The following is a 24447-nucleotide window of genomic DNA, read 5'->3' on the forward strand; positions in this document are numbered from 1 at the left end:
AAATTTCCTATTGTCTACATGTCATTTCTCCTCTACCTTTGGCCAAATGCGAAACAATTAATGTCAAACAAAAAATAGATATTACAAATGAATTTCAAATTCACTCGAATGAAACCCTATCTAAAATTCAGAAAATTATATCTTGTGTATTGTTAATGGAAGTGGACCACGGAGAATGGATGATTTCGGATGATAATAATTTTGTAACAATATCGGAAGATAACCTCATCCAACAATTACTTTCTCAATCACCAACGAGATACCTCGTTTTCAAGTTACCAAGAAGTTTAAGTGGAATAACTCAAATTAAAATCAAAATTTCACGATAAACGTCATATTTACATTTATTTACAGTATAATATTGTTTTTCTTTGCGTAGAGTAAGACTGGTTTTGGATCTAAAGTTTCGTCTGATGTGTTTGAAAGCATATTTTCGAGAATAAACTTGGATAACATTTTTTCTTCTCTTTGTTTGGCTTTCTCCATCATTATGGATTCTTTTCTCACTTGTTTCATTTCTTCCAATCTCTTTTGTTCCTTTTCAGTTGCTTGCAATTTTTGATAATCTTGCACACGTCTGGCTCTTTCTTGAGAATTCTTCTTGTCAATAAAGTCTTCAATCGCCATTTGCTTGTATCTTTCTCTTGCTTGTTGAGCCATAATCTTGTCAACTTCCTTATCCTTTTCAGAGACTAGCTTTTTGAATTGCATTTGTTGTTTCCTGCTGTTATCCACGGTTTCCATAAATGCTTTCTTTCGTTGTTCTTGTTTCTCTTCTTCTTCCTTTTGTTTTTCTTCCATTTCTTGTTCTTGCTTGACATATCTTTCCTTTTCATTGGCTTTCATTTCCTCGAGCATTTTAGACTGTTTATCGATCAATTTTTGTCTGGATCTCAGTTTTTCTCTCATACGTTCCTCTTCTCTTCTCTTTTGCTCAGTTTCCTTTTCTTCCTTTTCTTGGATAAATTCCAAGTTTTTGAGTTTCTGCTCTTTTTCGTATTCAGCTTGTCTCCTCTTCTTTTCCTCGATTTCTTCTAATTCTTTTTTGTATTGAGCTGTTGCTCCTAATTGTTGTTCAGCCTTTTTCTTCTTTTTCTCCTCCTCTTCTTTGGAAAGATTAATCAGATGCAATCTCATTTGCTCCTTTTCTTTCTCCAACTCTTCAATTCGTTTCATGTGTCTTTGCTTGATACTATCAATTTGTGTGTCTTGATCTTTCCTGATTTCTTTTGCCTTTTCCTTAGCTTTTTGGGAGAGAGCTAGTTTTTCTTGAGCTGTTTTTTGGAGTTGTTCTCTTTGAACTTCCATCCATGATTCAACTTCTTGTTTTTCCATTTCTTCCATTTGCTTTTTAATTTCAATTTGGCGTTCTCTTTCCCTCAAAACCTCACCCAACAGAACCTTTCCTTGAACTGCCTTGACACGATCATCTTCAAGCATTCTCATTTTGTTTAATTTCTCTATTTGTTTTCTTTTGATTTCAGCTTGGTAGAGCGCTTCTTCTCTTTCAAGCCTTTGTTGTTCTTCTTCCTTAATTCTATTACGTTCTTCTCTTTCTTGCTCTTGCTTTACTCGAATGGCGTCAATTGTGTTTCCCCAATTTTGTGCTCTTCTATCGGACTGTTCTTTAAGTCTCTTCTTTCTCTCATTCTTATCTTCCTCCATATCTCTTTCATCTTTTAATTGGTTCATTATTGTTGAGAATTCTCCTTTGGTTAGAACAGCATATGTTCCTCTCTTTGGATTATTATCGTAATTTTGATGCCACAATCCCTTTGAGGCATTGTGTTGTTGCTTTGATCCTTGATTAAATGATATCATCCTCCTCCAATAATTATTATTTTTATTTAAAAACTACTGATAAATTGTTTGATGCTTTTGTTGTTGTTGCTATTGATGCAATGATGATATTTTTTACAGAGATGTTTTATTGCAACGAACAGATTAAGGTACTTTTTGGCGCCAAACGAACAACAACACCTTTTGAAAGGCAACCTGAAATGTAACCGTCAAAAATTATATTAAAAGATTAAATTGCTTAATGTTTTCTTTGAAAAGTTTACGTGGTAGATTATCTTCCTATCTTTCTCATTTTGGAATTGATGAAACAATGAAAAAATAGTGCAATATAGGAAAAGTTGGAAAAGTCCAATATTTCATCGAAAAATAAATGGCGCGCCCGCCTTAATCACAAAACAAATTTCATAAAATTGTAAATCAAACGTTCCTACCCGAATGTTGAAAAAGTACACTATTTTACCAAATATTTCAATGAAAGATGACATTTCTTGTTGTACTCCAACTTGTATTCACACTACAAATTGAGCGCCAACAAGTATTTCATAATAGTATAAATTTGGCGCCATTTTTTTACATTCACTACAAACACTTACTCGAAAAAAAAGAATACAAATCTCGATTTGACAACTCATACTGTCAAGTTGCATAGCTGCGAATCACTACCACATATTATCTAAATCCCTAAATCAATCTAGTTGTTATCTAGTTGTTGTTTATATAAATTTATAAATCGCCTCATCCTCTAACATTGTACAATTTCACACTTTCAAAATGATGATCAAATCCTCCCTAGTTACTCCAATGCCTTCCATTCATACAACAACAAATTCAATGAATCAACCATACCATTCTCATTCCTCTTCCCTTCATCATTCGACTACCACCACTAATAATAATAACCATCATCACAATACACAATTTTTGAAATCAAACCAGAGCTCAATTGATGCCATGTTCAGAAAATTGATGGAAGCCAAGTTTTCATCAACACTTTCGGATATTGAATCAAACTTTAACCAATTCGATAATAATTTAAGTTCAACATTGAAAATGATTGAATCAGATTTTAAGAGCCTGTTCGAAACAAAAAAGAGAGGAAGAATTATTTCATCTGACACCTCTTCGACAATGTGTGATCAAGACGATTATTCAACTGCCTCAGGAAGCAAGAAGAGAAAGAGAAGCAACTTTTCAAAGAAAGATAAAGAGCTCCTTATTGAATGGCTTCAAAATCACTCCGACTATCCTTACCCATCAGATGAAGAAAAAGACGAATTACTTGAAAGAGTCTCAATGACCAAAGACCAATTAGAAACATGGTTTGTCAACAATAGAAAGAGATTACTCCCAACAGCAACAGCTAGAAAAACACCAGCCATGTTACAATGTGAAGAATTCAACACTAAATTAGAAAAGAAACTCGTTGTATAAATTAATTTGTATACAATTGAATTCTCTAAAGAATAACACTTTTTATTGATCATATTTCTGATGAGCGGTAACTTCCAAGATTGGTTGATTTTCAGTTGCTTCAGTTGCAGCAGTAGTGTTGGATGTTTCTGTTTTTGCTCTCTCAGATTTTGATTTAATCCACGAGGAGGAAGATCTCTCATAATATTTAACCTTCTTCTTTTTTCTTGATGCAATAAAACTGAATGCAATTCCAATAATTGTCAATACTAACAATAACACAAATCCAAAAATGCTAGCCGATGAAATTACAATCCCAATAGGATTGTATCTAATGAGAGGTAAAAGGGCAAGTTCAGTTTCTTTCTTATTCAGGTAGACACTTATTTCGGTTGAGTAAGGTGGCCAAACATTTGAATCTTTAGGATATTCATCGACAGATAGATAGGTATGTTCATTCTGATAGACCAATACTCTACCCCTACAGAATGTCTGATCTCCTTTCGGATAGCACAATTGTTCAACTAATTGTCCAACGTATGGACCTTGAACAATATTCCCAAAATCAACCAGAAAGAACACACTCATACCTGTAATGAAGAATGACGCTGATAATAGAAGAATAGTGAAGAGAAAGCAAAATCCAACTGCTTGACAAATGGTTCTCTTGTAATGCAGACTACCCATTTGGGTGTTCAATTGACCAACTAAATCACTAATATCACTATTAGAATCATATTCAACATTAGTTTGATTGAGTGGCTTTTCGTCGTTTTTAACTAATGTGTCTCTCTCCTGTGTAAACGATGCTTGGATTGATCCAGACATTATTTTTTAAAGTTAATCAATAGAATGAACTCTTTCAATCGTTATTTGAATATATCCAAATTCCATTTTCAGAGATTTTCTTGGAATGAACTACTTCCATTTTTGGTCATTAATAAAAATATGCTGCTAGTGATGATTTACTGTCCACTTTGATTTTTATTACCAGTATTACCAGTACATGGAAGGCGCAGAGTCCTATTCTTGGAGAGAATAACTTTTGATTGGCAGTTGATTTTTGAAAAATGTCTTTTTATCCATATTTGGACATTAAAATAAATATTATTTATTAAATTATTTACAAACTTGTCGGAATGTTATTTTCATTAAATTCAAAAATATTGTGAAAGTCAATTTGTCCATATTTGGAGTCCAAAAATATTATTTTAAATATTAATCGAAAAAGTATTCGGAATTTTCTTTTCAAAAAAAAATGAAAAAACTTCTCTTGAGTGGCTTTGCAGTTATTGGAGCTGCTACTGCTGCTGCTGGCTACAAACCTCTCAGAAATTATTATAATGGACCCATGGTTGACCCAAAAATTATGGAACATGCAAATTTAAAAGATAATGTAATTGTCATTACTGGTGTTTCAAAGAATGGCATTGGCTATGAAACATGTAAATCCTTATTGGCAAAGAATGGTACCATCATCATTGGAGTGAGAGATTTGAAGAAGGGAGAAGCGACGAGAAGGGAAATTTTGGAACAAGTTGCACTTGAGGAGAATAATCAAAATAATAGTAAGGGAAATATTTATGTAATGCAATTGGATTTGAATGATTTGGATTCGGTGAAACATTTCGCTGATGAAATTAAGGAGAAATTTAAGAGATGTGATATTTTGATTAATAATGCAGGAATTTCCAATGTTCCTCATGCATTGAGTAAGCAAAATGTTGAGATTCATTTTGGAACCAACCATTTGGGTCACTTTTTACTTACTAATTTGCTAATTGACCAGTTGAAAGATTCCAAAGGAAGAGTAATAACTGTTGCATCTAGAGCTCATGAAAATTATTATGGTAAAACTTTTAAACTGGACGAGGTTTACAATAATACATGCCACTACGTTCCAAGTCACTATTTATATGCTAGATCCAAATTTGCAAATGTTCTCTTCTCAAAAAAGCTGGACAGAATTTTGGCTGAGCAATCTAAGGATGAGCTAGATAGATGTACCTCTTATTCACTCCATCCAGGATTAGTGACCTCATCAATTGGTCGTTATAGTAGTCTGATGAGTTTTGTTATTGGCACTGTGGGTAGAATTTTCGGAAAGGACTTGGTTCATGGTTCTCAGACCACTCTCCATGTTGCCCTAGCTGATAAAAGTCAACTGAGAGGAGGTGCATATTATGCAGACTGTAAAGAAAAGCAAACAAATCCTCTTGCTAATGAAATATCTATACAGGATGAATTATGGCAAACAAGTAAGGTTCTTTGTGCAAAATATTTACGAGAAACAGATTAAATTCTTTCAATGTCAATGACCTTATTTTTTGAGAGTGAAAGGACCAAGTTGTTAGCTCACGTGATTGGAAGATTTATTAGATGGATTGGGTGTGAGATTTACCATGCTTTGACATTAATTGAGCAATTAAGGAGACTCTTTTTGGGATACTGTAACTCCAAAATTCTTTTATACCTTCCAATAGCCTCTCTCGTTCATAATTATCTTGACAATAATCCCAAATGAAAACTAGATAGAATTTGAGTTTTGAGAACCTCTTATCGATGTTATCGACAAATGATTTCTTTAGAAGGTTCTTTGTGAGACCTTCTGAATTTTCCACTTGTTTGCATTCCATGAATAATTCTATTGATTCTTCACATAATGTTCCAAAGTATTCTAATGATTCATTAAATAATTTTATGCCATCTACGCAAATTGTGTGTTGGGCACTGATATTTTGCTTGTCATATTTGAAGAATTCTGAAAGTTCCTTTCCCCAGTTCTCGTTAATTCTCAACAAATCGAAACAGAATCTCTTGTTGGAATTGGCATTATTGGTGTGAAAATTGATATTCACAATCTCAGTTAAACTTAAAATTTGAGGACTAATCATTTGGAATAGTTTGAATGAAGTATTGTACTGATCAGTGACAACTAAACCTTCACATTGTAGAGGATGTAAGTGCCTTCTTAGCATGGTTCTCAAATTATCTTCTAATTCTCTTACGTCCAATACGAAAGTTTCCTGTCTATTTCCAAATAGTTCATTGAATTTTTCGTTGAGCACATTTGGTGTTGGAATATTAATGTCCTTGGAAATTGCAAAGATATTTTCTGACTTGATACTGTTACCTGAATTCATGAAGGAATAACTTCCGTGAAGAAAGAGTTTAGTCTGATCGTATTGTACAGGTTGAAACTTTAAACTCTTCAATAATTTTTCTTGTTCACTTCTTGTTTGGTTGTGGCTTACAATGCACAACTCGAAAACATAACATTGATTCTCTTTGAAATCTATTTTTCCATTTTGTTTTTCTAAAGTTTTCCAAAAAAGGTCAGTAATAAATTTTTGCTCCATCTCTTCCTCATCACCAATGCCTCCAATTGATTGAGAAGTTTCACTGAATAGAGAGTCAATTCTCTTGTAGACCCCCAAGTTCCAGTTCAAATCTTTGGTGAAACGTTGCTTTTTTTGAACATCTGGACTGAATACCATCCAATCCATCTTTCCTGTGCCTTCATTCATGTAAGAAAAGACTATTATGGCTATTCCATTCAATTTCTCCATAATTAATGTACCTTTAGAGAAATCCAAGTCTGTGCTTCCTACAATCAAATCGTTGTCAAGGCCGTCATCAATAAACAAATTGAACATTGGTCTGTGATTTAGTGCTACAATTTCATACTGGTCATTTTCCAATTTCTTCAAGACAATACTCTCAAAGTATTGGCAAACATTGATCTCATTATTCATGGCCTTTGATACTTGGGTTGGATCATTCTTGGCAATTAAATACTCTTCCGTTGTGGTATATTGTACCCAGATTGGTGAGTGCTGTTTGTCAGCAACACAAAATACAAGCTCTGTACTTCCGTTTTTGTAATGATGAAGAGAAAATGAAAAATCTCTCTTGAGAGCTTCAATGCCTTTCTTCTCAATATATTTCAAAACTTGTGAGAAATCTCTGGTTGGAGTTTCAACTTGAGAGTACTTGTCATAATTGGAATGAATGTGAACCTTCTTTTTGCTTCTGTTTCCTCTGATAGATTTTGAACTGCTTACATTTTTTCTAACCACCAATTTATCGCTTGAGTCATTATTCTCAGAGTAGAGGTTAGAATTAATGTATGTAAAGTGGAAAAGATAGTGCATTTCTTCACTTATTCTATCCTTGTAGTGGACTTCCAATATTTCATACGTCTTGCTTCTCAATAGGTTCTTTTCAAAATTGGTTTCAATCAAGAGCTTTAATCTTGAAAGCATATCCAAGTAAACCTTGTTTTCTGAAATTTCAATCTCACTGTTGACTATTTCTAATAATTTCTCTGTAGATTCGTCAGCCATCTCCTCAATTTTTTTTACAATGGTACTGAATGGTTTCAATATAAACTCCCACTCTTCATTAGCAAATGAAAAGTTAATCAAGAGTTTGTCTACCTTTGTTTTTCCTTCAATAATATCTATAATTTCAGAGTTTGATCTTTCGTGTAAATCAAGCATGTCTCTTGACAGGCCCAAAAATCTAGCTGCATGAAGGAGATTCTTTGCTCCTTTTCTAAAATCACCATCGTTATTCCACAATCTTTTAGATTTTGCTACGTGGTGTGAAATATCAGTGAGTGTGGCACTCTTAAACTTGACCAAATTGAATCCACCAATACCATCCATCTCATCCTTATTGTCTGAATAGTTGTCGTGCAATCTCAATGGATAGTAGAATTTCCTTACCAAGTCCACCTCTTCTTTCCATACATATTCACCTCTGTCACTGAATGGCATTTTCAAATAACACAACATAATCACCCAAATATATTGTTCCTTCAACAAGTTTAGAAAATAATCCATATGATATATATTCACATTGATATTCTCAATACTATCATCTTTACATTTCAAATCTCCCTCTATCAACATTGATCCATCAAAATAATACTTTTCCGATTTAATAATCATGATAAAATCATAATCAGAGGTAGAATCCTGACAATCACACGTTCTATACAACTTTGATCCGAACAAGTACAAATTCAAAATATCTTCTCTCTGTATCGTGAATATTGTATTACGAGTAGTAATCATCACGGAATCCACCAACTTGCTCTGCAAAATACCATCATTCAGAGTTTGTACCTGTGCAGTCGCATAGGCTGGATTATGTTGATTCTCCAAAACAAAGTTCATCACATCCGTAAGATTAAATTTAGTCATTTTTTTGTGTTTTGTGTTTTTGGGTTGTTTTCAGAGTTGCACCATCATCACAATCCGCGTGCGTGTTTGTGGGAGTGTATGTCTCACGTTTTTGCATTTTTTTTAATATTAAATATCTTAATGGGTTTACAATGAAAATTAAATAGTATTGGTGATTTCAAATAAACTTGATAAAAAATGACTCAACATGATACGGTAAAAGTTTTGCTGATTGATTTTTTAGATCAGCGAATAGAAACTCAACAATTTCTCCGATGCAAATTCCAACAGCAACAATTAGGAAGAATGAAATATTTGAAAAGAAGAGAGGAAAATTTGAGGAATTGTAAAGATTGGTTTCCCATTGAATTTGCAAAAGATAAATATTTTGTCATCAACCAAAAGTCCATTGCAAGGGCAAAGATCTTTCGTCTACTTTCGGATGAATTAAAGAATGATAACGATGTTATTATTAGCTGCTACTCATATTTCGTTCATTTCAGTGATTATTACAATGTTTTGATGAATTTATTGAAATCTAAAGAATTAGCTGAAGAATTTTTGAAACGAAACAAAGTTAGCAATTTTAATTTTGATCCACAAACGTGGAAAAATACAGAACTTTGTAAAATGTATTTAAGAAATTTGAAATATCCCAGGTCGAATGTTAGGCAATTTGATGATGAATTTATAGTGGAAGCTTCATGGTTCAATGTTTCTTATTTTAGACATGGATCAGTAGAATTGAGACGAAATAGAGAGGTGGTGCTGAAACTTTGTAAACATAACGGAATGGTGATTCAATATGTTAATGCAAAATTGAGATTTGATAGAGAAATAATATTGGAAACTCTGAAAAATTGTCCTTCAGCCATTGAGTTTATTCCAAATGAATTGAAATTCGAAAGAGATTTAATTAATCAAGTATTTATTCATCACTATAGTGATGAGATCAACCTTGAGGATTTATCAGATGATATTGTATGGTTACGGACCTATTTGAAACTCTTTGGAATTAATAATATTCCAAGAACATGGTCAAGGAAATATTCGAATAACAAAGAGCTCATGATGGAATATATCAAAGAGAATGGAGATTATTTGAAATTCGTCTCTATGGAACTGAAAAATGATAAGGAATTAGTTTTGCAAGCTGTGAAAAATTCAGGCCTTGCCATTTACTATGCCTCTGAAGAATTGAAGCGAGATAGGGAAATAGTTTTGGAGGCAGTTAAGCAGGATGGTACTGCTTACAATTATGTGGCTCCTCATTTCTCTTCTGATAAGGAAATTATCTCATTGGCTCTTTGCAGAGATTCGAATTTTTTCAATCTTGCATCTGAAAGTTTGAAAAATGATTATGAATTTGTGATGGATATAGTATCAACAAGAGGAATGATATTGAAATTTCTACCAGAAACACTAATGAATAACAGGACAATTAATTTGGCAGCTATTTTAAATAATGGAAGAGTTATTGAATTTTCTCCTTTCAAACATGATCCAGAAATATTGAATCAGGTGGTTAAAGTAGTTCCTTATTATTACTTGAGATTTGTAGATTTATCAATGTTTTCGGATGAAACCTTGATTGAGGCAGTAAGATTTTCTGAAGATCCTTTTTTAATCACCAAAAGAGCTAACTATTTGGATTTGCTACAACGATCTATTGAATACAATGTGCGTTTGGCATCTTCATTTCCATATGAACATTTGACTGAACAACTGGTGTTGAAATTCATTAGAATGGATGGTTCTGTAATCGAATATCATAATATTAAGCGATTCATTCATTCAGACAAATCAAAATATTTCATCGAAGCTGTCAAATCAAATGGATTCTTCACTGAATTCGATCAGGAATTGTATCGACTGAGATTGAGTGAAGAATATCACGGAGCTATCATGCACTAATAAGACTAGATTAGTATTTACAGAAAGATTAATATTTTTGTAAAGAAATAGACATTTGTGGGGATGCTGAAATAAACGATATATTATCTCTAGATATTATAATATTTCAACGAACACTGCCAATACTTCACTCTCCCATCATAAGACAATTCACCATTTTGAATTATTTATGAAGGTTACATTTTTTAACAACAGGTTCCTTGGAAACTTTACAAAAACTATAAATAGAACTTTTTGCGTTTATTTCATTCAATTCATGTTCAAAAAAAAATTCACAATTAATTAATTAGAAAATTGCACAGTAAAGATGCTTCTATCAAATGTTGCTGAGTTGGCCAATTCTGTTGGCTCGGATTCGTCCGTTGGTTTATTCGGATATCCAATAATGATTGTTTCACTTATTGGAATGTTGGGTTCTTTCTTCTTGTGGTATGCAAGAATGATTTTTGGCAATTTATTGTTTAGATGGATGTTTTATCAATTGAATTTGTCTGATACTTGCATTGAATATGCTTGGTTTAGTTTGTGGTTCTCACACCATCCTTATACCAAAAATGGAAGTACTCATGTTAAACCATTCCAAAAAACAACCAAACTTAGAGTTAATAGAACAAATGAACCAAAGGAAGAAGACTCAATTGCCACTTCAAATATTTCAGAAATGATTTCCAATTTGAAAGTCAACTTTGTTCCGAGTTATGGAATTCACATCTTGTACAGAAATTCTGAACCACTCATAGTTTCCATTTCCATTAATACCAATCAAAATAATAATGCCTACAACACAGAGGAGAAAACTCGTGAAGATATTGTCATTTGGAAACCAAGACATTTCCTCACTGATTACCTTATCAAATTTTTATTTCCATGTCAAGATGGAGTGAACAATTGTAATTCAGTAATTGATATGTTGGAAAAGGCAGGAGTTGCCAAAGAGTTCCTCTCCTTTAATCCAACCTATCCTCAATCTATTGAGAATGCCTACTCTGTATTTCGTGAATTATTGTGTGACTGTTTCTATGTCCATACTCTCATGACCAGAGAAAAGACCACAATTTACACACCTTATTTCTCCCAATGGGTTTTGGCATCTTTCAAGGAGAAACGTGCTCAACATACTGTCATTCTCGATGAAGGAGTTTGGGAAGATTTACACAATGACGTTTCCAAATTCTTAAAATCAAAGCAATGGTACAAAGATAGAGGAATTCCATACAGAAGAGGATATTTACTTTATGGAGAACCTGGATGTGGTAAGACAACGACCATCTCATCAATTGCTGCCTGTTTGAATATGAATATTTGTGTATTTACCTTAGATTCTCAAACCAATGACACTTCATTGAATTCCTTATTTTCAACAGTTCCTCCAAATTCAATTCTTGTCTTTGAAGATATTGATTCAATCTTTCCAAAGGAAGAAGATGAGAAAAAGTCAGATTCTGCCACAGATGAAGTTTCACACGGTAGATCAGTTGTCAAGACCAATACCAAAAGTACATTTTCCACAATTTTGAATTGTTTGGATGGTATTTCATCTCAAGAATCGAGAATTGTCTTTATGACCACCAATTTTAAGGAGAAACTTCCACCTGCATTGATTAGAAATGGAAGAATTGATAGAAAGATTTATTTGGGACTTGCCACAAAGCATCAATTCTACAAAATGACTCAAAACTTTTATCCTGAGGAATATGTTAAGGAGAAAGTTGACGAAATGTGGGAAAATATGAAAGAATATAGTTTCGGAATGGCCAATTTGCAAGGTTTCTTTTTGAGAAATGAAACTTTGGATGCAGCTGTCAAATCTTCCAAGAATTTTGAAATGTACATGAAGGAGGAAGAAACTCAAACTCAATTGTAAATATAATTTGACAACATTTGTAAATAAATAATTAGGGAACTCAATTAACAAAAAATTTGATCTTTTCAAAGAGAGCTTATAAACAATTAAGCAAATATACAGGAGAGAATACAGAAAATCAGAGATAAGACTTTCTAGACCACCATTACACTTATTAGGATGAATACATCCAAACTGGGTACTCCTGTTGCCATTTCTCAATTTTCTCCAACATCAGCTCGAGCAAGCTCAGTAGTGCGACCAGTTTTGGTGCACCTTATTGCTATTTCGCCACAATTACGAATCAGCAAAAAAAGAGCTACTCTCAAACACACAACATTCACCCAACACAAAATTGTTTTATTGATGAATCATCTAGTTAAACTATTAAGCAGAATAATCACACCTTAGTAAATATTAAGTATGTCCGTTAAGAAGATAGTGCCTGTGAATTCGGGCCAACAACAACATGTCGATACATCTTCATCATTTGCCGTTACGAGTCATAAAGTTCTCAGTCGTTTATCAAATATTAAGGCCTCCGAAGAACCTCTCACATCGGATGGTGGCAATAATTTTCACACAGGACGAGGATTCTGCGTAGACTCACTCTGTTCACTCAAGACAATGCTCATCTCATTTCTGGTGATCTCTCTCTTTATAACATGCCTCATCATTTGGATCATTTTAATGATTTTGTCTTCACAACAAGTTGAAATTTCAATGGGAATTGCCTCAATAGTCGTGTGGTGCACATTCGTCGTATCTTTGATAGTATTTTCCATTCTGACATCTCTGGGAGTGTCCACTCTGATAAGGAAACCCATCACGGAATTAACTCGACAACTCTTTCGCATGAAAACATTAAGGTTTGACTCTGTGAAAAAGCTCAAATCCATTTTGTATGAATTCATTCCACTATTCACTGTGTTTTTCGATTTGAATAATTTAATGAAGGATATTAGACCTTTCATTCCCGAATCCATCACTCGGCAGTCGGATGATGATGAAGCTGAACTTGAGGAACAACAAAGGGAAGAAGAACGAAAACAATTACACATGATGCAATTGAGAAAATCCATCTTTTCTGCATCATCTGCTGGAATACCAACTCCTTCCATTGCTAATTCATCAGCAGCAAACAATGGTGGAGGTGGAGGATTGGCCATTCCACCCTCCATTCAACCTCCTCCAGCTGTGGCCACAATGACCATCAATGGACTTCCTCCTCCAAATCCAAATGTATCCGGCACAGGATCTTCATCACCATCAATCCAATGCTTACAGTTTCCTCTGTGAACAAATTAAGAAAGGCAGTGAGTAAGGTAGGAGTTGTGGTTGCACTCTCAAAGTCAAGAAAATCCTTTGCTTTGGAAGGGACACATGCTGTAAATCATCATGATTCTGTTAGTGATCATGGTAGTGTAAATAATTCAGTAGGTGCAGCAGCTGTTAAGGACGCTAATGCAGAGAGAACAGTTGGATTTTCACCTCAGCTGTCGAACAATTTAGGCCTAGGACTAACCTCACACATTACAACAATAATTATCATTCAATTTAGAAATTTTGATGGTAAATCGTATCCGAATACTGCTGATTTGCTTGCTGTATTTACATTACTCTTCCAAAAGGTTCAAAGTGCCAGCAGACAATATAAAGGAAGATGTTCGATTATTACACCAAAAGTTCTAATGGTTAGTTTTGATGTTGGAATGAATGTTGAAAGAAATGCTCTACTCTGTGCACTGCAGTTGGATAAACAAATGCAATCAGTCAATTCACAACTTGAAGAACAAGTCAACTTGCCAAAAATTGAGTATGGCATTGGAGTTTCTCGATCAGAATGTCTCGTAGGTAATGTTGGTACTTCAGCAGTGAGATTTGCAGCATTAATTGGTGCATGCTCGAGTAATGCATTGAGATTGGCTGCATTGTGTGCCTATTTTGGAACCTCAATTTTAACAGATGAATCCTTGGCATTGCCATTACAAACAGGATTCATCACAAGAGCTGTGCATTTCATGCAGAAGAAATCAATATTTGATAGTGAGAAATTGAGTTTGGATGATGGAGGCGATGATCGTCAAGTGATTTATCAATTACTTGCTGAGAATCGTGTAAATGATGACGAATGGCTCTATGAATTGGAACAACAGGAAAATAACAACAAATATAGAGAATTCGATCAGGCATTTGGGTTGTTGAGAGGAGATGTAAATATTGAACTGCTAGGTGAGATTTGTGAAGTGTTTGGAACCTATTCCACAAAGAATCCTCAAGATAAGGTTGTTTCCTTACTGTATACTCAATTGTCTGATTATTTAAAGCTAGATACGAAAGAAGTGGAAAGTGCTGTGAGGTCGTTTAGCTTGGAAAAGACTGATATTCCACTCCATACAGATCCATCATTTATTCTGTAAACATGTTTGTCAGGATGAATGGAAGAGATGGACAGAGAGGATTTAAGATATTTAACGAAATTTGTGGATTCGCTTATGGCTGACATTAAATCCTGCATATTTGAAAGATTACAATGGATCAATAGAGAATTGGAAAATAATGAGGAATCTGATATTATAAGGTCTTTTTTTAATAGTGATAGCTGAACTGTCAATCAGTCGACTTACATAATAATAAATTACAGTTTATTTGTTTTGTTGGTCATTGAGTTTAAATCCTAATTCCTGAGCGAGGGCTCCTGCATTGGTTCTCAAACTTCTTCGCTTCTTGTAAGCACTTCCATCTCTCAGTGAATTCTCCAAACCTTCCAATACACCCTTTTCATTTGGCTTGAGACCAATACTGTTGGCATTGAGTTGCACAGATTTCTTTCTCATAGCTTCCTCTTCCTTCTTCTTTCTCTCTTGAATATATTTACGAGCTGACTTGAACATTTCAAAGAATTCGTCAAGTTTAGTGAAGAAATCTTCTGGCTTGTTGGTAACCATGGTCTTGTCTTCATCGAACAAGATGGCAATTTCTTCCAATCCTTCCAATGTCTTTTTCAATTTCTCTTCAAGCATGGCCAAATCAGTCTTGGTTTGTTCGTAGAATGGTTTCATCTTTTCAATGAATTGATCTTGTTTGTTGATTTGATCAGCTTCATGTCTTTCCTTTTCCAAAGCTTCTAAAACATTTCCAAGAGCATTGGATGAAGATCTGATATTTTGTAAACTTTCCTTAATTTGAGAAATTGAGGCCTTCTTGGCAGATGGAACATTTGGCAAATCATCGTAGAACATAGACAAATCCTTTTGGTTATTGTCAATGTATTCGACAAGGTAGTGCAACAAGGAGAAGCCATCACTGGACTTGGATTTGGTATCCTTCATCTTGTGAAGAGATGAAAGATGGAAACCATATTGATCCTTTTGTCTACCCTTTGCATTCAAATAGTTGGCAATTGACAAGACAACAGCAAGGAACTTGACAAACTTTTTAGATTCCTTGAGTTCAATAGTTGCCAATCTCAAACATTCAATATCTGGTTTCAAAGTGGACAAATCATCTTCATATCTCAACTTGAAGGTCCAAGCGTCCATTCTTTCCTTAACTTTGGAAACATCCTTAACCTTGTAGAAGAAACAATCTGGATCTGACAATTGGGAAATGGAGCCTTCAAATGAAGCATAGGCATCACATTCTTCCTTTGTTGGAACAATGCTCTTCAGAATATTGATTTGATTCTTGTTGAGAACCTTTTCATCGAGTGCAATAATTCCTTGTTTGATAGTATCAACTGGCAAACGCATAGAAGCCAATTGAATACCAATATTGTAAGATCTCTTAGCATCGATGAATGATATTTTTTCATTGCTTTGCTTGTCACTTTGTTGAGATGGCTTATTGTGTTGATCCTTTTCGATGGTGAACAATTCTTCAATACGCTTTTCATCCAATTGAATTTGTTTGAGTCTTTCAATAACTCCCTTCTTGATAAAGATGGTATCCTTAACAACTCTCTTATTGATTGGATCAATATGAACATTTCTCAAATTGGCACTAGGATTGTAAGTTGGAAGTGCTGGAAGTGCTGGTTGAGCAACACCACCAAGCATACCAGGTGGAGGAGGCATCATTCCAGAACCAGGTGGAGGTGGGACGCCAACACCAGGAGGCATTGGAATACCTGTGCCTGGAGGAGGTGGAACACCAACACCAGGAGGTGGAGGAGGAACCATTGTTCCTGGTGGAGGAGGAACTGATCCAGTTCCAATTGGTGGAGGAGGAACCATTACAGAAGGCACAACAATAGCTTGTTCAACTGGTTGTTCAATAGTTGTTTCGACTGGTTTACCTGGAATGGTTGGAAGTGGCTTTCCTGTTGGAACAGGAAGTGATGGTGAGGAGGATGATCCAGAAACAGTTTTAGTTGTTACTGATGTTACAATATCTTTCAACAATTCAAAATCATTTACATCAATAGAACCACCTTCATTGAGGGCTTTTGCGAGTTTTTCCTTTTCTGCCTTCAATTTTTGTTCCATATTTGTGAATTGAGTTTGTTGAGTTTTGACTTGTTGCTTTAAACGTTCAGTTTCTTCTCCCCAATTTCTGAGACGACCTTTCTGATCGACAGAATCAACAATTTGTTGAACTAATCCAGCCAAAACATGCCAATTTTCTTCTTGAATTGTATTATCAACACAAATAGAAGCACGTGAAACAATGGATGTACGGGTATCTTCATAGGATTGAGCAATTGAAAGGAATGAATTCAACATTTTTGTAAAGTACTTTTGAGAAATTTCAGATAATTGTCCTAAAATAATTTCTGTCAATTCTGATGGATTTGAATCTACAATGGTCTTGAATTGTTCGAATCTATTCACATTTTCTTGATTAATTTCATCTTTGAAAGTGTTAATTTGAATTTGCAAATCAGGATCCGCAGAATCGATAGTATCCAAAACTCTTTCCAAATCCAAATTGATAAATTCTTGTTGAATCCTTGATCTCATCTTTGGATCGTCAGGAGTTGTCATTAAAGTGTTAATGAACATTAAAGCATTGACACGAAATTCAGTGCAAGCTCTTCCATGTCCTCCACCAGTGTACATAATTCCAGTGGCTGTAGTTCCACTTGCATAACTATTTTCACTCAAAATCCATTCAGCCAAATTTTGGAATCTCTTCTTTTCTCTCTTGACGAGTTTGTAATGATTCATAGCATCGAGAATGAGTTCAAATGCATCTTGTCCACTGTGATGACACAAGAGAGCAAGTAATAACAAGATGGTTGATCTGTTTTTAAGTGAAGATCCATCTAATACAAGTACCATAGTTCTGTTTTTAACAAATTTGTATGATAATTAAGTTTCATTTCAATTAAATGTAAAATTATATGAAAATTATAAAACTTTCCATTAATATTTTCAGAAACTTACCTAATTGAATCTCTTTGACTCAAAAATGATTTAATACCAGCATCCACATTGAGCAAACTTGTAAAACTCATTAAAATACTTGTACGTAATTGTTCAACATTATTCAAACTAGTTTGATGAACACCATTTCCACCATTATCAGTCGATGTAGAATAATTTCCAAACAAGGAAAAGAAATTAATGGTACAAGCCAACAAACAAGTCAATTGATACAATCCTCCTTGACGAATAAACTCTTCCAACCAAGTAATTGGTTGCGAACGAAGTTGAACTGTCAATTTTTGAACTATTTTAATCATTTCTTCAATTGACTTGTCACTATTAATTTTTTCCTATTAAAATTTTAAAACAAATCAAACAAATCAAACAAATTCTTTTGTTACAAAACAATATATATCAAAAAATACTTACCATGGATGGACCCACAACTGATGCACTCTTTTGCAAACAGTGAATATAATAATCAACCTTATTTCTCTCATCAGAACTGAAAGTATCTTGATTTTTACGAAGTGATTGGACGAAATCCCATTTCATTTCTTTTGTCTTGTGTTTGCTAATGAACATTTGTTTGGCTTCATTTTGAATACCAATTTGTTCCTTTTATGGTCAATTTAGATATTTAATCAGTAGAATTAAATATTTTCGAATAGTTTACAAAGTTTACATACAACTGCTTCCATAAATCTTCTGTTGATTTCTTCTTCATCATCTGGTATGGCTTCCTTGACAAAATTTCCTAATCCTTGATGATGAGAACCTGAAAGTGATTCTTGTGATGAAGAAGGGCTTGAAGGATTCGAAGAAGAATTAGACGAATCGTTATTCGAATTACCGGAAAGCTTGGAAAAGAACTTCTTCATAGAAGACTTTTTACGGTTTTGTTGTGGTTGTTGTTGTTCAGAATCTTGCTCGTTAACCATGATGACGATCTAGTAATTTTTAAAATTATTCGAAAATAGACTAAACTATCATTAACGAAATTGTTGCGTTAATTTTTTCACTGGTGATAGCACAATTTGACAGGGTGATTGGTGGATATGAAACGATTTCTTTCTATTTCGGTCAACATCTATCATCAATCCTATCAACATCATCCCCAACTATTCGAAACCAAGAACGAATCTTATCTACAGCCACTATTTTATTAAGATCTTCATTTAGTCATTATGTATTCAACCCTTTCCACACGCATCTTGTTCTTTATAAAATCTTATTCGAAACTCAAAAATCAGACAACTTTCCACTACTGTAAACTGAAGATTTATCTTCATCATCGTCAGTCCACAAAGCATAAATTCCACTACTCAATTCTCGTTTTCCATTTTGGTTGACTTTATAAAATGATCCTGGTTCGTTTTCATCTTCAAATAAAAGTTTGGAAATGTCAAGAGGTTTGACACGTGTGTTTTCAATGAGATATTGAGCTAGTTCTTCATGATTGTTCATGTATGATATTTCGATGGGTCTGAATTGGAAGTTGATTGCTTGTTTGTGAGATTCTACATCGAGGAAACCTTCACTTCCTGTGTGTTTCTGGTATGTTATTGGAATCGAATAGGAATTAGTTTGAAACTTACATATTTCTGGGCAAGTTAGAATTTTTACAGAATGAATAGAGGACTACTTACAATAGGAGGACCTAACAGGTCTGGTTTCAAGTCCTTTCTCATATTTACAAATAATTTAACAATTTCTAAATCTCCTTTCGAACAAAGCTCATAAAATACGAAACCTCTATTAACATCCAAGTCTTTTCTAGAAAGTAATTTAGTGATTACTTCAAATTTGGTTTGGTTACTCAATTTGATGGCGCTTTTCAATATTAACCCATCTTCAATATTCAAATCAAGATTTGTATTCGTAAGGAAACGTGAAAGAATTTCAGAATTTTCTAAACAATAAGCAAGTGGACAACCTTGATTGATATCAATGTTTGGATTATTCAGAAATAGCTGCACCATTTCAAGATTACCAGATTTACAAACTTGAACAAACGATTGACATTCGTTTGGATTAGTTTTTGAGTTTTCCAACAATATTCCAATAATGTCCATACTATGATTATCATCCAGAGCTATTCTCAGTGGTGTTATGTGCTCAATCTTATCCAAACTATCTCTCAAAATATGTGGAAACTTTTCAAATAGGTTCGTCTCTGAAACTTCCTTAATTCCAAAATTAGTATCAATATTTGGCTTTTTCAAAATCAATTTCACAATGTGTTTGCTCGCCTTCTTCATTGCCAGAAACAGTATCGACCTGCCATGTAATTCTGAAACACTCGATGTCCCAAATGTCAAATATCCTGCATATCCCTTATTAATATCAATGTCACTCCTTCCCATCAAAATCTCAGCAGTTGAATAATGACCATTCTCAATAGCCACATACAAAGCTGTCTTGGCACATGGAAAAATCAAATCACCTTCAGATTTATGCTTCTTCTCATGAATTTTCAAATCACTTTTCGATTTTCTAAATTCGTCTTGTCCCTTCTTTACATCATTCTTTTGGAAATTTAAAATTTTTGTAATTTTAAATGGAAAATTACTTACAATCTGAATAATGGTCAAATTTACAAATTAAAATTCACTAAAATTGACAAGAAACTTACTCTTTCAATTTGAATTGAAAATTTGTTCACTTGAATGTGATTCGAATTATTGAACGAAAGTAGCAGCTTGACAATTTCATCGTGACCTCTTTTACTGGCCAAATAGAGTGGAGTTTTGGTTGAATAGGCATTATCACATCCCAAATTAATATCCAAATCAGGACATTCTAATAATTTATGAATAATCGAAAGGTCACCTCCGAAATGTTTAATTGCTTCGTATAAAAGCGAATGACCTTTATCATTTAGTTGGTTGATGATGTGGTTTAATTTCATGTGGGAAAGTTGTTCCACCTTTCCTTGTTGAATGAGTTCGAATGCATGATGCTTTCGGTAGGAATCTAATAGAAACATTTTTTTTAATGTCAAAAAGAAATGAGGTTCAATAATGGAAAGTATGGTTGCTGATTGGTTTCGTTTTGGTAATTTTGTAGTTTATTCAAAGTCTTACAGTTCCACAGCTTCACAAATATGTTTCTTTACAAAAGGTTAGTTTTATTCGAAACCATTCTTATTGTAAACTAACAAAAACCGTAGTTGATTACACAAATCATAAACTACACATTGCTAATCACAAATCAACAAATAAACTGTCGTTTGACGATTAATACAATGTACGAAGAGATCTACAAGTTTAAATGACACGATATTCTATTGGAAACTTAGTTTTCGAAACTTTAACACACTATTCCAAAATGTTGAAATTTACTAATAGAACACAATTTCTTTAATCATCAAGGTAACTTTCGTATAAAACCAGCTCACATTAGCTAAGCTTTCGAATAACATTGTTAACAAAAAATAACGTAAAACATGCAAGGAAACAAATTGATTATTTGCCTCTCTGTTGTGTTTATTCCTCTTTTTCATCCAAATGTCAGCTGCCACTTGGCCTTCCCAAGTTGTCAACATTACCAGTTGGAAATTAACTCTTCCAATAGGTGAAATCGGTGATCCCATTGAAATCTACCAACCAACTCTCAACCAATACATTCTAAATCCTTATTTTGGAGTTGGACCAAACAAGACATCTATTCGATTCAGAGTTGTCATTACAAACGAAACTGTTACAACTTCTGGATCTAATTATCCAAGAAGTGAGCTTAGAGAAATGGATTCTGTTAATCCTAGTTCTGTAAAAGCTAGTTGGAATACTAGTGTTGGTGTTCATACGATGATTATTGATCAAACTATTACGAAACTTCCTGCTATTCGAAACAAATTAATTGCTGGTCAAATTCATGATGCTGACGAATTTATTGTGACCATAAATTTGGAGGGCACTAAACTCTACATTAATGTGCAAGATGTTGGAACCACAACCATCACAAAAAATTACATTTTGGGAACAAGATTCCAAATTAAGATTCAAGCCAAAAATGGAACTACAAGTATTTATTACAATGATATGAATACCCCAGTTTATTCCGTTTCCAAGACCTATAAGGGAGCTTACTTTAAGGCAGGTTGTTATTCGCAATCCAATTGCGCCTACGAAGGAACTTCTTGTGGAAAGTCCAGTAATTATGCTGAAGTGTTAATTCACAATTTGACAGTTACTCATGAATATCCAAAAACTGGAAGAAAGGGGATGAAATGGTTTGGAGAAACAAATGATGTACCTGCTGTGAGATTTGGATTGGTCAATTTGGTCATTGTTTGTTTAGTGTTTGCATTTATGGCACTTTTTTAATAAAAATTGAAGAGATATTATTCGAAAGTAAATCCCAAAGATTCAGTTTGTGTAACAATTGAAACATCACTAAATATTCCCTTTTCATAACAAGATTTCACTTTCTTTGCCATTAATTCAGCCTTCGAATATTCTTCCTTATTGAACTTCCAATAGAAAAATGCAAACTTTTTGTGTTGTTCTTGCCACATCAAACAATCGATTTCGAATACTTTTCCATAAGGATAGCATACAGGTGAAGTGAATTTGTACGGATAGGTCATGTGCTTATTTCTATCATCCACATCAATTGAACTGTCATTGTAAACTGTTACCAATAAACAGTCAACTTGCAAATATTTTACAATCTTTCGTTGAGTTTCAATGCAAGATTCTTCTTTAGCATTTTCTTCTTTATCTAATTGAATTTGTTCTTTTCTTTCATCCTCTTGAGTTTCTTCTTGAGTTTCGTCTTCACTTTCTTCCTCACTTTCTTCTTCAATTTCTTCTTCTTCTTCACTCTCATCTTCTAAACTTTCTTCCTCATCATCTTCAGATTCCACTCCACGAGCTTTAATAATATTTCCTCTTTGAATTTTAACAATTCCATAACCATCAGTAGTTGCCACAATTCCATCATGTCCAAAATCAACATCAATACATCTGACAGAATTTGATAGCTCAATTTGCTTGAACATGTAAAAGTTTGGATAAACTCCAGAAGATTTCGAAACACAATATTGAGAAGCATTCTCACCACAAACATAAATTGTGCCACTATTCGAAAGTGCAACAACTCTCCTATAAAATCCAACAACCTTAATAAAGAAAGGTTTAGGGCACTTTCTTTGGAGCTTGATTTCACATTCGCCAAGATTCACAACGGTTTGCACATTTTTCTGACCTCTTGCAGCAGCTCCATCATAATTATATCCTAAACTGTAAAGGTTTCCATCAGAAAGTATTAGAAATAGAGCTGGCTCATTTGCTCCCATGCTTATGATGTCCAAATTTCTAGCCTCTTCAACTTCAAACAATGGACATTGTGTTTTGGTATTGTAAAGTTTCATTTGCATGATTCCAATTTGTGTGAAATTCTTTCCAAATTGAGAATAATTATTTAGACGAAAGAGAGGATCCATTAAGTTGGTGTTATTGAGAGAAACAACAAGTAATCTCTTGTAAACTGTTGATAGAAAGAGAAATCCTTGCGAATAGGCCATGTGTTTGACATCTTTCCATGAAAATGTTTGATTTCCATTCGATTCGATAAAAGTTTCGAATACTTGTTTGATTTTTAAATCAATGACGAATGGACCGGGACCTTTAACGATGAAGCATTTGATGTCATTCGCGTCTTTATCTGTATTGCATCCTAGACAAATTGTAACTCCACTCTTTTTGCAATCCGAAACCGCTTGGTCAATTCGCAAGTTGGCAAGATTAGGATAATGTTCAGAAGAAAGATAATTCTCTTGCATGTAACCCTTATAGGAAGGGAATGGTACAACTCCAGCATAGCTAGGATGAGACATTTTTTAACACAAAATCTTTTTCGTGTTTCGGATAAGAATAGTTTCTTTTAAATAGTTTAATCATGTTACATCCAAAAATGTTACATTCCAAAGTAATTAAAAATGCTTCAAATATTTGCTTGGGTTATTATAATGATATCTGTGTCCATCCTTGACATTTGAAAGTTGGTTTTAATTGCACTTGTCAACCTTAGTGGTCAACTTATGCTTTCTTCAATATGAATTTCCCGACACCCATGCAACAATCCTTATTGTATCCATATATAGTTCCTTCCCATCCATTAATTGTTCTATTACCATCCAAATACAAGAAGTTTTTGTTATCTGCATCATCTGGTAAATCCATGAAAGGAAATAAATCTGAAATTGAATTATCATAGTTCAGTACTATTCTATTGCTCATATCAAAGTATGGCTTTACATCATAATCATCTTTAATATCTGTGGCAGTGTAAATATTCCAATAATTATTGATAATATCTTGTCGTAGTCTTATTTCTTCCTTACTCTTTTCTAACATGATTGGATCCTTAATGATTCTGAAACTGCAACCCTCCGAAATGATGCATTCTCCAATAGGAGGATGAGCTTGTACTGGAGTTATAACCTTTATCATGCTCTTATCTTTAAATTCATAATTAGAAACAGAAAATTTCTTCTTTTCTGTATCGTAATACAAGTAATTATCCATATAGAAATTGAAAACTCCAATTTCAAAACATCCTGGAACTTTGACTTGACTCCACTTGTCCTTATTAGCATCAATTTTCTCCTCAAATTTAACATGTAAACTATGCTTCAATCCATTTCTCAATTTTTTCAACATACTTGCATAATTACCATGTCCAACAAAGTTAAACAATAAAGTAGCCAATGAATCATTATATTCCAATTCAGCAATATATTCAACACCCAATTCTGGAACATTTTCCAATGCTGCATTCGCTTCTCCCCAATTATCACTCACTTCCCAAGCACTAGCTCCCCATTCCTGAGAACTCACATCCACACCCCATTCAGCAACAGCTCCATCATCATCCTGAGCAACTGTATCTACTCCCCATTCAGCAACAGCTCCAT

At 33.9% G+C, this 24447-nt stretch overlaps 12 protein-coding genes across 12 annotated transcripts; 6 read left to right on the forward strand and 6 right to left on the reverse strand.

The window, feature by feature from the left end:
• Positions 1 to 321: 321 nt before the first annotated feature.
• Positions 322 to 1821, reverse strand: NAEGRDRAFT_59931 (uncharacterized protein; the record flags this gene model as incomplete). Its single annotated transcript, XM_002669444.1, has 1 exon — positions 322 to 1821. One exon carries the CDS (start codon positions 1819 to 1821, stop codon positions 349 to 351), a length of 1473 nt encoding a protein of 490 aa, XP_002669490.1. The 3' UTR covers positions 322 to 348.
• A 580-nt stretch (positions 1822 to 2401) lies between these two features.
• NAEGRDRAFT_59932 (uncharacterized protein) lies at positions 2402 to 3468 on the forward strand. Its single transcript, XM_002669409.1, has one exon. The coding sequence runs from the start codon at positions 2572 to 2574 to the stop codon at positions 3229 to 3231; it is 660 nt and encodes a 219-aa protein (XP_002669455.1). The 5' UTR covers positions 2402 to 2571; the 3' UTR covers positions 3232 to 3468.
• A 1000-nt stretch (positions 3469 to 4468) lies between these two features.
• Positions 4469 to 5509, forward strand: NAEGRDRAFT_75588 (uncharacterized protein; the record flags this gene model as incomplete). The annotated part of the gene is made up of 1 exon (XM_002669410.1): positions 4469 to 5509. One exon carries the CDS (start codon positions 4469 to 4471, stop codon positions 5507 to 5509), a length of 1041 nt encoding a protein of 346 aa, XP_002669456.1.
• A 76-nt stretch (positions 5510 to 5585) lies between these two features.
• Positions 5586 to 8420, reverse strand: NAEGRDRAFT_54185 (uncharacterized protein; the record flags this gene model as incomplete). Its single annotated transcript, XM_002669445.1, has 1 exon — positions 5586 to 8420. One exon carries the CDS (start codon positions 8418 to 8420, stop codon positions 5586 to 5588), a length of 2835 nt encoding a protein of 944 aa, XP_002669491.1.
• A 609-nt stretch (positions 8421 to 9029) lies between these two features.
• NAEGRDRAFT_75590 (uncharacterized protein) lies at positions 9030 to 10313 on the forward strand (the record flags this gene model as incomplete). The annotated part of the gene is made up of 1 exon (XM_002669411.1): positions 9030 to 10313. The coding sequence occupies one exon, from the start codon at positions 9030 to 9032 to the stop codon at positions 10311 to 10313; it is 1284 nt and encodes a 427-aa protein (XP_002669457.1).
• Positions 10314 to 10593: 280 nt separating this feature from the next.
• On the forward strand, positions 10594 to 12223 carry NAEGRDRAFT_59933 (uncharacterized protein). Its single transcript, XM_002669412.1, has one exon. The coding sequence runs from the start codon at positions 10621 to 10623 to the stop codon at positions 12175 to 12177; it is 1557 nt and encodes a 518-aa protein (XP_002669458.1). The 5' UTR covers positions 10594 to 10620; the 3' UTR covers positions 12178 to 12223.
• Positions 12224 to 13107: 884 nt separating this feature from the next.
• Positions 13108 to 13455, forward strand: NAEGRDRAFT_75592 (uncharacterized protein; the record flags this gene model as incomplete). Its single annotated transcript, XM_002669413.1, has 1 exon — positions 13108 to 13455. One exon carries the CDS (start codon positions 13108 to 13110, stop codon positions 13453 to 13455), a length of 348 nt encoding a protein of 115 aa, XP_002669459.1.
• A 464-nt stretch (positions 13456 to 13919) lies between these two features.
• On the forward strand, positions 13920 to 14576 carry NAEGRDRAFT_75593 (uncharacterized protein; the record flags this gene model as incomplete). Its single annotated transcript, XM_002669414.1, has 1 exon — positions 13920 to 14576. One exon carries the CDS (start codon positions 13920 to 13922, stop codon positions 14574 to 14576), a length of 657 nt encoding a protein of 218 aa, XP_002669460.1.
• A 210-nt stretch (positions 14577 to 14786) lies between these two features.
• Positions 14787 to 18466, reverse strand: NAEGRDRAFT_59934 (FH2 domain-containing protein; the record flags this gene model as incomplete). The annotated part of the gene is made up of 4 exons (XM_002669446.1): positions 14787 to 17358; positions 17544 to 17875; positions 17955 to 18143; positions 18215 to 18466. 4 exons carry the CDS (start codon positions 18464 to 18466, stop codon positions 14802 to 14804), a joined length of 3330 nt encoding a protein of 1109 aa, XP_002669492.1. The 3' UTR covers positions 14787 to 14801.
• A 301-nt stretch (positions 18467 to 18767) lies between these two features.
• NAEGRDRAFT_54190 (uncharacterized protein) lies at positions 18768 to 19786 on the reverse strand (the record flags this gene model as incomplete). Its single annotated transcript, XM_002669447.1, has 2 exons — positions 18768 to 19079; positions 19175 to 19786. 2 exons carry the CDS (start codon positions 19784 to 19786, stop codon positions 18768 to 18770), a joined length of 924 nt encoding a protein of 307 aa, XP_002669493.1.
• Positions 19787 to 21870: 2084 nt separating this feature from the next.
• NAEGRDRAFT_75595 (uncharacterized protein) lies at positions 21871 to 23367 on the reverse strand (the record flags this gene model as incomplete). The annotated part of the gene is made up of 1 exon (XM_002669448.1): positions 21871 to 23367. One exon carries the CDS (start codon positions 23365 to 23367, stop codon positions 21871 to 21873), a length of 1497 nt encoding a protein of 498 aa, XP_002669494.1.
• A 202-nt stretch (positions 23368 to 23569) lies between these two features.
• NAEGRDRAFT_75596 (uncharacterized protein) lies at positions 23570 to 24193 on the reverse strand (the record flags this gene model as incomplete). Its single annotated transcript, XM_002669449.1, has 1 exon — positions 23570 to 24193. The coding sequence occupies one exon, from the start codon at positions 24191 to 24193 to the stop codon at positions 23570 to 23572; it is 624 nt and encodes a 207-aa protein (XP_002669495.1).
• Between the last annotated feature and the right edge of the window lie 254 nt (positions 24194 to 24447).

The sequence above is a fragment of the Naegleria gruberi genome, assembly GCF_000004985.1.
Source record: "Naegleria gruberi genomic scaffold NAEGRscaffold_82, whole genome shotgun sequence".
In the NCBI taxonomy this organism is placed as follows: Eukaryota; Heterolobosea; class Eutetramitea; order Acrasida; family Naegleriidae; genus Naegleria; species Naegleria gruberi.